A 12,751-nucleotide genomic window follows, 5' to 3' on the forward strand; every position below is an offset into this window, starting at 1 on the left:
CTAAAGGTGAGTTTGTTGAGCTTCACAGAAGTCTGATTTTGTGTTAATACCAGACGTATCGGAAAGGTTTATTTTGGTTTACGTGGGTAGAGACGTGTTTTATAATTGACGCGCTTGTCTTCGTGGAAGGTTCACTCTGAAATCGTTGGGCCAAGTTAGCTGTTATATACGTTGCGAATGGACCCCATTAATTGATGAAACCAATTTGCTAATAGGAGAATCACTCCATCATTATGCAATGCTTTACGTCAATGTTTGTGAACAAAGTGTGTTAATATACAGTTTATGTAACTATTAAATTCACAATCATAAAATGTTCTAATTTACTTTAATGTATGTTCCCAGATGGCAAACAATCAACTGTTATTAGTATTCATTTAATTAAAAACATAAATATCTGATAATAGCTTGACAAAACTAACATTGACAAACACGTTGCTATAATAAACAGAGCAGATTTCCCCTCCTCGCATTTAACTTTCTATCCATTCCTAAACGTCAATAAAGCCAACTGGAAAAGTTGAAATTTACCTTATTATATTTTCTTATCAATGTGTATTGCGTATAAATAGTTGTTGTGACACATTAAAAGTGCTTAATTTTTTGTGCCTATTTTTGAAACAATATGGTATAATGTTTCATGTGTATTGTTCATTTATAATCTTTCACATATATATTTATATAAAATATTTATAATAAATAAAGTTTCATGTTTTATTATGCATTTTAGTTTGAATACAAAGGCAAGGTTATAAATACATGTTTTTGTCTGTTTAAGTATGTTATTTGTGTGAATTGAGCTTACGAAAAGCTTTGGCGAGGAAGAAAATAGTTACCGCTGGCCATTTCCCAATCTCTTTTAGTACCATTTTTAGAGCTTAAAATAACAAATAATTCTGTATTGATGGTTTTTTACGGTTATTGGTCATGGGAAAAATTCTTAAAAATCTTGTATTTTAAATTACCATGCTATTCTTATGGGGAAGAAGTAAACTGTTGTAGTTTGCTTGTTTACGAATATATTTTGATCAAATTTGGCAAATTATCTTATTTTGTACTAAGCTGTTGATATTCTACTAAAAGACCCACTTTATTATCCTCCCTGTAGCGCAGTCCTAGGTACTTGTTAAAGATAATATTATTTAAATAAATTTAATTGAAAATCCAATTGGGCAAATGAAAATTCGCTTAGTCTGCAGGTTTGCTGTTGCGTGGGTATTTTTATAAATAATACAATATATTTTAACAACTAATGCAATACCACTCGTATGATGCAGTATGTAAAGTAATGTAAGTTTTTCGTTATTTGTAGCTGCCAAGTAGTGCCGACCATTTTGACCTTAAATACAACTTTCTAAGTAGGGATGGGGGTAGAGATAAACATAACTCAGAATAAAGCCCAACAAGAGCGTAAAGTGGGAACACTTGTGAAAAATATATCGTCTCATCCCTCTCTTTCGTCCCTTGCAATCGTACAATAAACATTAGGATTACTGCTTTAATTTTAGTTCAGAGTGCGGTTATCAAACCAATTGGTAGGAGTGTTTATAATGGAAGAATAAAAATGAAGTATAGTGCAGGTATGCCTTAATAATTTTTTTAAGATTGCTTCCAAATAAAGGTATGATTTTTATTTTCAGCTCTAGTTCTACAAACTTAACATATTGCAAGATAGAAAAATGAAATATAAAGAAGATTTTTGAACCAATTTTTACTTATAATGGAATTAAAACTTAAGAGTTTGCATGAACATCAAGAAGAATTTTAAACCACCAAGACAAAGTTGTATTAGTAAAAAATGGATGGTAGTTTAACAAATCTGTGTTGACACTTTAAATAGTTCCAATTTTGTTTTAGAAATTTAATATATAAGTACAATGTATGGTACATAAAAATATACTATGTATTTATACTAATATATTTATGTTTATTCAAAGGTGTGTTGGTTGTGTTGCTAGCCTAATGGTTAGCGTCTTGGACTTTGGTGTGGGAGAGACGGGTTCAATTCCCGGCACATTCACAACACTTTAATGTATTTGGACCAATTTTCCTTAAAAGTGTTTAACTAACTTTAATTTTAATTAAAGTTTGACTGGCGTAAGGAAAAATAATTTGAATTACATAGGTACCGAAAAGAAAAATATACTTAATATGAGCTGTTGCAGTTAAAATTTACTGTTTCCCCTATATACTGCCAAAAACATGACACTTTTTTATCATTGAATAGGCTGATTATTTTATTTTGAGTGTTGACTGACTTGTTATTTGTTATTTATAAGTTTCTTTGCATATAATCTATCACGAAGTATTTACTTTAGATGTACATGTAATGCGAATTCTTAGTAAAACAAATTTCAAGAAGATTCCATGTATTATATAAATATATGTCCTAGAAGTGAGGAAAATGTAGTCAATTAAAGTAAATTATTTCTATAAATGTTTTTATTACTGTTTAAATTTATCTTTTAAACCCCGTTAACAAGTTGGTGACAGACGAGATTTGTTTCTCTTTGAGCGTTTTATTATAGAGGTTGAGAGGAGGGGCCGAGTACAGCAACCCAAGTACTCTCCAAATCAATTGCCTTTAGGGTTGGCTACATACTTCCCTTCCATACATGCCCAGATTCTTGTAGCATTACATTGCAAGCAGTTTTGAAAAAAATATGTTTTAACATTGAACTGAAGTTGTATATGTAGTAAAACTACAGTTTATTTTGAATTCAGTAACGTCACAGCGCATCAATTCATTTTACTGGCCTCATTAGGTTTTTCGTTTTGGGTAGAATCTAAGAAAGATTTTTTGTATTTTAGTAACAATAGATGGATGGATAAACCCATTTTAAATAAATTGCAGAAACCATGAATTTGAACGGATGGTGTTTTTGGCCTCTGGGGACCTCAAAACGAAAAAGTAAAACACTCCCAGGTCCAGGTCTTACCATGACACCTACGGTAATATCTTGTTCCCTCAATGTGAAATTCGCTAAAAATGAAAATTAGTTTATTACAAGCATTTTATAATGTCTAGTTCATTACAATACACGTTTATGAAAGAGTCGGTATGAATGAGTGACCTACCTCAAATTAAAATAATTTCGCACAAATGGATACATCTAACTGTCTATTAGGTGGATTAAGATTTTTTGCTGGATGTGCAGTTACTGTGCAAGGTTTTTTAGGAATCTCAAAACAAACAAGTTGGCTGAAGCACAAACCTACAATATTTAATCGGGAACCTCCCATTTAATCAGTATTTCTCTTTGGGTAAGCAAAACGGTAGCTCCTTTTATTTACATTCTTTAAAATAACTTATGATTAAAACTTTAGGAATCCATATTGGGGAATGATGATTTCACAGTTTTATTTACAGGATTAAAATAACGCTTTGATGATATAATATGTTTCCCAATAGTATACGTTTTGTTTTTCCTGATTTATATTAACTACGCAAGCCCCTTATAAGTTGCCAATTCATCTACAGTATAAACTTAATATTTTTGTGCTGTAAAAGTAAAAGTTTAACAGTGTCAAAGTTCATGAGGCAAATCACAACCAAAGGTTGCGTTAAAACAGAGCCAGCATATATCTGAAGCGGTGTATTCTGGCGTTGTAGGTAAGGTGAGGTGAATGAGGAGAGGGCGGGGGTTGTTATATATTTTTCACAAGCGTTACCACTTCACGGCTGTGTTAAGGGTTTGCCTTCTAAATCATGTTTATCTCTTTCCCCTTTTCTTCATTTTACATAACCAGCAGCTGAGCGATTTTCCTTGGCTTAAAATTGTTACTCTGTACTTTGGTTTAGGTTGTGACGGTTTAAGTAAAATGTCTGACTGAGTATTTGCAGTATGTATTGAGTAAAGTGACATTCTCATAGAAAGAAATTAGTCATATATTATTTATTGGATATAAAATACGAGATATTTGTTATCAGAGTTTAACTCAGACATTGTAATGTTAAACTTAAAACATAAAACAGTGTTTTGTTTTATGTTGTTATCATTGATGTCCTGTTATTGACAACAACCCTAAGAATGTATATTTGTAATCATGTTTTATTATATTGAATTATTGTTTATTTATCGATTTATTTATATTTACTTGTTACGTCTTTGTTATATATTGTTTTTATTTTAATTTTGATATAATATTTCATATGAAGCTGAGCTAAAAGCATTTATTTAATCTTCTACTAAAAAGAGATATCCGTAAAAATGGAGATGTTAGTTGAAATAAATAAATAAATAAATGCCATGTTTTGCAATACGTTTATGTCCCTAATACAGTCTACCAATGTTTGAAATACAACCGCATTTTCATTAGTCAATTAGATAATTTAATAGGCGACTATTTTAGGTTAATTAAATCAGTAATTATTTTAGGTTTACATACTTGTTCCAAAGGCTTGTATATTCTAAATAGATGCATTAATACATGACAAAGAACTATAAAATCATTCCATTGAGTATAATGTCATAAGCTGTCCTAATAATCGTAGATAAATGTATGTTACTGTACTATCTCTAAGTTAATGTCATAATTTATGTAAACTACGATCAGTGACTTTTCCCTGCTGTTTAACGGATTACCTTTTTAACGCTAATCTCATATAAAAATTGGAAATGTTAATGACAGATGTGTCCCTTACCTTCCTTTTGGGCCGATTATTTTGTAGTTTTGTTAGCTGTATTGTTAGTTCCAATCCAATAGGAGCACTAAGATAATTAAAAACTATTTTAAAACAAGAGTCTTAGCATATTCAATAATAATCGACTTTGCATTTACAAAAATACATTTTTAGGGTTAGTAAAAACACAATTTTGTATTGTTCGAAACAATCAACTCATTTTATCTTATATTTTAACTGTTTTGAAAAAATCTTTAAACCTTTGGGATCTTTTATGCTTTGAAGAGATGACTTTCAACAGTTTTAAAAGAGTCTCCCATAATTTACTTGACTCTTGGGGAAACTCTCAAATTTCCCCTGGAGGTTTTTGTGTGCTTTTAAAACATTTGCTAATACAGTTAGGAATCACTTTCTAAGAATTATCAACCTTTTATATTTAACATACACTTAAAACTTAAAATTAAATAGTAACATATAATATGTTGGCAAATGTCATTACTTGTGCTAGTAGTTGTTTCATTACTTACAAGTAAACTAATATTTCTTCACAAACTGTGATATTTTTGTTTTATTTCTTATCATTGCCAAATACTGCAAAATAAATACATGAAAATTAATGTATAGGATTTATAGATTTTTTCACATTTCATAATTAGGTTTAACTTAAAAATTCCAGCATAACATGTAATACTTGTTACTTTGCAATTTGTGTTTCATAACTTAATTATTTTAGCAAAATCTATTTGCCAAAACTCTTATCCTTTCTTTTAAATCTAAATTTAAAGTATAAAATTAATATTGAGATGGATTGGTTGAGTGTTTTTGTCAGCAAAAGTGATATGTTTTAATGCTTTAACATTCTATTAATGTTTAGAAATAATCAGTTCATACAAGATTAATAAAAATTAAAACCATTTAAAATGCGACTTATATTTACTGAAAGTAAATAAAAGAAACGTCTTATAACACTTAAAACATGTATTCACGCTTATACTGTTACTCACAAGATGGTAAATATACCTAAAAGATGGTAAGTTGTGATCGATTTCGATTGTACACTCCAATCATCATCAGACCCAACAGACGAATGACAAATTTGTTTCTTTTATTTACTTTCCGTAAGTTGAATAACACGTACAATGCTGGTCAAGAAGTTACTTATTTACTGATAAAATGTAATGACGTGATATAGCACGGATTAGATCCAGTCGATGAATAATACATTTATAAGGTTGGATGAATCTATAAGATTAGGCAGTTATGAGGCATATAAGAGACATCTATAAGAGGGCATTGCGCTACGGTTTGCCCGGCGGAGGTACCAAGATCACTTAATTTACATAAATAAAGAGTTATGTAAAATCATACACTTATGCCCAATGTAAGAATAATAGAAGAATAGTCAATCAAACTACACGTGAGCGGTCATAAAGATATATTTCGAAAGGTATTTTATATAATGTTCATTTCTACAAAAGGTTATACACGCATCGGTAGAGAGATAGTTTTTTTCAATACATTGTCAAGTCATAACACAACTTTTGATTCATATACCAGTAGTAAACAAATATGCTTGAAGTACAAAATAAGTTTACTTCTGAACCGATATGACACCGACGAAGTCGCTACTCCTGGAAATCCAAGGGAAGTAGATCGAGGATCAGGTATACGTAACTATAAAACTCAGACAGTTAACGATTGCGATTTTGTGAACGATTACCAAATACATAACAAGGTAGATTAGCTAAATTCTACTATAAGATTTAGCAGTGCCAGATGAAGCAACGCTAACTTATTATAGTGACTTGTGTATTTTGTATGTATTTCAAATCTTGTGTTTTTGCCAGATTTTAAAGTATCGATACATTCCACCTGGTCACAGATGTTTATTACATATGGTATTTAACTGGTAACATTCACATGTTTTTACTTTCCAGGTCCCGGTACTGATTTGGATCTATGGCGGCGGCTACATGTCGGGCACTGCCACTCTGGACATCTACGACGCAGACATGGTCGCTGCGACCAGCGATGTGATCGTGGCGTCCATGCAATATCGTGTGGGAGCCTTCGGGTTCCTCTACCTGAGCCCAGAGCTGCCCACAGGCAGCGAGGAGGCCCCTGGCAACCTGGGGTTGTGGGACCAGGCCCTGGCCATTCAGTGGATAAAGGCGAACATCGCCAACTTTGGCGGCGACCCAGAACTCTGCACGCTCTTCGGAGAATCCGCTGGCGGAGGATCCGTAAGTACCCATCTACGTAGTTGTTGAGTTGCTTATAGAATAACCGGTTCAGATTTCATAAATACTCGTTTAATGTGATCTTTTATTTGTTTAACCCAACCCACTACACGACAAAGTCATGCGTAGTAAACGTGTTTATATGTAGGCGATGAGTGTGTGTGTGAGTGTGTGTGATTGCCTTTGTATTTGTAACAATGTGAATTATTGCTACGAGATTTGTTGATCACTTTCAGGAATTCAAATATTTACTAAAATATGAAGTTGCCACAAACGACCAATGTTTATTTAACACATACAGTAACTATATATATTAATCGGATTTCCGTAATGACTGTATGTTTTAAAATTTTGCTGATTATAAAAATAAAACAAATAGTAAGTTGATTGGAGAAGCCCTGACTTGATACATTGCCTGAGATTCGAATCTCTAATTCAGAAAGAACATTGAACAAACCCAACCTACGTAGAGGGTAAAGGGTAGCCTACGTTAAACATGGTATGATCCCTGTTTAGAAGGAATTTAAAAAAGAGTCTTAATTTTAAATTGTATAGGTCTTCATATTTTTTAATGTATATAAAGACTTGTTTACAGTTTAGTGATCTTTTATCAATTTTATCAACCATCACAACAAAATCATGCCAATCATACGTGGCTTAGATAGTTGAATAAACAGTACGTGGTTTGGATAGACATTGTGTTTATCGAAGTCAATACGTTTATTGTGTCTATTGAAATAGTTGTTGAGATTTGGAGTACACTTAATGGGGTAGCAGAATTTTATCCCCCTGGAATTTTACCCCCTGAGCAAAACTGACGTCACAACCTAGGCGGTAAAATTCCGGCCGTGAGCTTTTGAGTTGCACAACCTGAGTTGATAAATTAAAGGTGGAGTTAAACCCATCTTTCACGGTTGTTAATTTAACCAAAACAAATTAAATTAGAAAACCTAGAGTGTGAGGGCCGGAATTTTACCCCCTATCCAGATATGTAATTTGGAGAGAATAATTAATTTTGTACATAATTGGTGTATTTACAGAAAGGCGTTTAATCAGTGAACTATTTTTTACCTCCGTTTATATTAAATGTTGTAGGCAAATGTAATTAAAAAAAAAATATCAAAATAATAAAAAAATTACAAAATTCAGTTATTCTACTGTTACTGTGAAAAATATAACTAAAACCATTGTCACATTCTCTACACTTTGATAATTCGGGGGGAAAGCCTGGGAGTATGTTTTTTTCTATGGACAACAGTAGGTTGATACAGCAAAGGTTGTGGAATTTTACCTAACTCCATAATAAATTACACAATCTAAAACAAATAAATCAAAACTAGCACATAGTTGTACTGCTAAATGTGAAATTCAGCTGTCTGGTTTGGTTTTTATAAGATTTTTTTAGTTTTGCTCGTTTATATAAAAAGTCTTATTTTAATTCAATTTGATTTAAAAATGCGTATTATTAACAACATTTATTATTATTGCCAAATTCTATATCTGTCTAGGAGAAAAAATCCGGGGGTAAGCTTTCGGGGGGTAAAGTTCCGGGGGGAAAAAATATGGAATGGGGGTAAAAATCTTTAGTTGCCGAAACCCTAGTTATTCGGACAGGGGGTAAACTTTCGGCTTTTATTGCTAATTTAAATCACGCTCTGTCTATTTTCATTAGACTCCCAAATTCGTGGGGTTAAAATTCCGTCCGAGAACAAACTCAGAAAACTACGTCATAGTGACGTCAGATCTACTCAGGGGGTAAAATTCCGGCAGCCCCACTTAATACAGTAGAAGATCAAAAGAAAAGTTCCAACTTCAAAAGGATAGGCTACAATAGTATGTTGGTAAATGATACTATTCATGATCATATAAACAAAGGGGATGCTAACAGGTCATTTGTTGTAAGACTAATAAAACTGAGAATCTACCATGGTGAAAAGGAAGATTAAAGTTACAGCCCGACTACAGTGGAATAAATAATGAGGTAATGTTTACAATGTCCTAACAGTGGTGTAAGTAATGGCAGTGATATGTTCTACGGTTCGCTGCCGGCCCCGGGTACTAGGAAAAATTAAAACATCCCGTTATTTCAAAGCATGTTTCTTTTGTGAATTCCTAACCCTAATTTGAAAGTAACCAACCATTTGACTGTTATATTCTTTAACGCTTTTATACTCGTGAAAATGTCGTAAATGTTTATGTCATAAATGTTATGTCATAAAATGGCTTTCTTATTTACAGGTTTTTATGAAGGAATTCTTAACTCTACAAAATATATATCCAAAACTTCAATATTTGTGTTTTAGATTTTCTTTTATATGCTCAGTCAATATTTCTGAGACTAGATAGTCTTTATACATTACAAAGAATGGCATCTTAGGTTCTATACTTCGCCCATTTTCTTGGTTACTGTAAAACGTCATTTTTTACTAGTCTGCATAGCAAATGTCCAAGCAAAATGAACAACGACTCATGGTTTTTTTTAATAAAGCCATAAGAAAAATATTTGGACCAGTTCCAGAGGGAGAAATGTGGAGGATAAAGAAAAATGGAGAGCTAAGATCACTATTCACCGACCCAGATATTGTTGCAATGGGTAAAGGAAGAAGGTTAAGTTGGATAGGGCAAATGCTAAGAAGAGAGAGAGGAACAAGACTGTATGAAGTTTGGAGAGCCACGCCTGCAAGTAAACGTCCATTGGGGAGTCCAAAATTGAGATGGACTGACCAAGTATTGAAGGACGTCAGGACGATGGGTGCAAATGTCAACTTGGCAGAAGACAGAGAAGGGCCCAACTTCACACCCACAATCCGCACGAATTTGTCCTGAACCCTCTGCAACCGCTGGATTTGGCCGAGTTGAGACCATATTATGCATCCCTATTCAAGTATTGACCTTATTACGAGAGACTTGTAGACGGTGTTCATGGCGTCGATATCCAGCCTATTTGCCCATTTCTAGACGTTCTGATGAGTGAGCCCAGCGTTCTGGTGACTTTGCTCACGATGTTGTTAGTGTGGTTATCAGGACTGAGACTCGAAGATAAGGTTACACCCAAATCACGTAACTCGTTGCAAAATGGAGCCCTCAAGTATGTAGTTGAAGGAAACATAGTCAGTGAAACGATGAAAGCTTATAACGTGGCATTTGCTGGCGTTCATCATCATGCCATCTCGAAGGCACCACTCTTCAATTCTCAATAGACTATCCTGAAGCCTGTGAAAATCTCTGATGGAAAAAACAGACGTAAATACCTTGATGTCATCGGCAAAGAGCAAACAGTCGTTGCAGATGTGATCACGATGTCGTTTAGGAAGATTGAAAACAGGAATGGTCCCAACCTGGAACCTTGTGGCACACCTGAGGAGGCATGAAAAGGCCGGGAGTTGGCGTCGGAAAATGAGGTGTTGATGACACACTTTATCGAAGGCCTTCGAGAAGTCGATGTTTCGACTGTCAACTTGTTCGCCAGAATGGAAAGAAGAATGGATATAATTATCATACTGGATAAGATTGGTAGCAATCGACCTACCACGTGTAAATCCATGCTGTTCAGCATTCATAAAGCTCTTACAGGCAAAGTTCACACAATCAAGTACAAGTGATTCAAAGACTTTCCCCAGTGCTGCATGTAGCAATAGGCCTATAGTTTTTAACATCCGCTATATCACTGGACTTGTGTATTTAAACCACATAGCTTGTCTTCAGGGAATCGGGAAAATGCCCTGCTTTAAAAGATTACTAAACTATGGAGTCAGATAAGGAGCAAGAGGGGGACTGCAATATTTGATTACAAGAGGCGGAATTAGATCTGGACCAATGCCTTTGTGAGTATCAAAAGCTAGAAGCTTCTCAAAAACACAAGTGGAAACATTGATTGAGTTATCAAAGTTGGATTGGGGAGGTGGTCCGATATCATGTGAGAAAACGACAAAACTGAGCAAATAAGTTGCATATGTCTACAGGAGAGGACGCAGTGACATTGAGGAGGTGGCTTACCACCCCAATCACTGGTTTTAGTCGATTCCTTTACCGTATTGACGAAGCCCCAAAAAGATGTAACGTTCTCTGTAAGATTCTAATTGACATTGTAGATGTATTTAGCATAACATCTGGAGCTCAAACCCACTTGGAGAGAACCAACTTGGAAATCGAGATTTACCATATTTTTTTGAGAGGCGCATGTTCAAGAACTGTGTCACGAGTGGTATTCAAAATGTGCTCAAAATGAACAGTAGCATTCATTATATGTTGAAAAAAAACATCGGTCCATGATGGCTACTAAGCTTACTATAAATCATGTTAAAATCACAGTTAAGGAAATCATGTGAAGTATATCCGGTGTCATAAGGTACTCCAGCAATCAAGATGTCGCAAGATAGTGCCGGGTGAGCAGGTTCTTCAGGTAAAAGAAGATCAGGAGCGTGACACACATTGAGGGAGTGGTCAGATTATAGTAGAAGATTCAGGGTAACACTACGTTCATTGAGAATTTCATTGGATTGGACCAAATCAAACCCAGCAATCATGTCGATCAAGTGTTGAGATCCTGCAACATTTGGTACAATGGCGGGGACAGTCCAGTCAACTTCCGGCAGGTTGAAATCCCCAACGAAAAGAAGAGAGCTTTGAGCAGGGCATGACAACAGGACTTCATCAACGGACAAACGAAATCGTTCATATACCGTGGCCAGCAAATTTCTAAAAATTGTACAAATAGTTCAAAAATGTACAACTGATCTTTAATTTCATATTTAATTGTATTTATTTTTAAGATTATAATTTTTAATGTCAATGTCAATACGCTAATTTAACACGGTAGATTTAGAGTAAAAGTGAACTCATATTATTAATCATTTATGCTATTACGCCTTAACTAGCCAAACTAATATAAAGCATTAATTGTCATCAGCGGTTAAAGAAATATGGACTGCTGACTAAATGTAATGTAATTACGTTTTTATTTCATCATGAACTCCACAAATCAGCTAGTAATTCTGTCTCTTCCTCAACTTTAGGGACGCACCAACTCTTCAACTTTTTTTGTTTTTCATCTTCAATCACCAAATTAATATTAATTGAATGCATAAGATTATTTTCCACATATTTCATTTATTGGCAGGTACTTTTAATTTAGAATTTACCAATCTTAATAGGCCTCGAACCTGTTACTGGGTGATTTCCAGCTTACATAGTGATTAGCCGGTACAGATCAAGGGTGTGGCTCTTAAGACTTGAACCAAAAACCAAGCTTCCGTGGATTTGTCCATAAAGCTATTGACTTTATTCTAACTAGTATAGTAACGAGCTACTTTGGTCACACACGGTAAAATATATAAGCACCATTATATGTTCAAGATAGGTTTACCTGATGAGTAACCGATCAGGTATTATCAAACATATACAATATGTAAACGTTTAATATTAACAAAATAAACCCCAGCCTGGTCATTAAAAGGTGCTTTGTTTTGCACGTGAAGATTAGGTACCTTGTTAAATAAACGGAGAAAGCGTGACTTTCATCCGAGACACAGATTACTGTAACAGGCCATTTCGTAGACAAAGAGCAGCGGGAGGGGCCAGAATTAGATTAGGCCTCAAGACGGTCGTGGTCACATAGTCAGAATGCCTTTTACCCTCGCCGTCTTTATGATAAATTAACATAACAACCCCTTCCACATTTAAGATTTTTTTTCCTAATTCAAAGCTCTTATTTCCATATTTCAGCACTTAAAAATGACTCTTAAAATATCGGCAAAACTATGGAATATTTATTAAGCTGTTTTTAACCACATAAGTATATACCATTTTCAGAAAGTTGTTTAAATTAAAGGGGGGTGAATGGGGTAAAATTGGGCTTTCTGAATTTTGACCCCCAAAAAATAACATT

The 12,751-nt window shown here is 34.1% G+C and overlaps 1 protein-coding gene across 1 annotated transcript in view; it reads left to right on the plus strand.

Moving 5' to 3' along the window:
• The first annotated feature begins 6,564 nt into the window (after positions 1-6,564).
• Positions 6,565-12,751, plus strand: part of LOC128999153 (acetylcholinesterase-like) — a 43,489-nt gene continuing 37,302 nt past the window's right edge. The window contains exon 1 of the mRNA XM_054425525.1: positions 6,565-6,867. Coding sequence (XP_054281500.1) covers positions 6,598-6,867 — 270 coding nt within the window. The 5' untranslated portion in view covers positions 6,565-6,597. The remainder of the gene's footprint in view (positions 6,868-12,751) is intronic.

This window comes from Macrosteles quadrilineatus, unplaced genomic scaffold (genome assembly GCF_028750875.1).
Source record: "Macrosteles quadrilineatus isolate MER2022 unplaced genomic scaffold, UCM_ALF_1.0 Scaffold_7__1_contigs__length_78375512, whole genome shotgun sequence".
Taxonomy (NCBI): Eukaryota; Metazoa; Arthropoda; class Insecta; order Hemiptera; family Cicadellidae; genus Macrosteles; species Macrosteles quadrilineatus.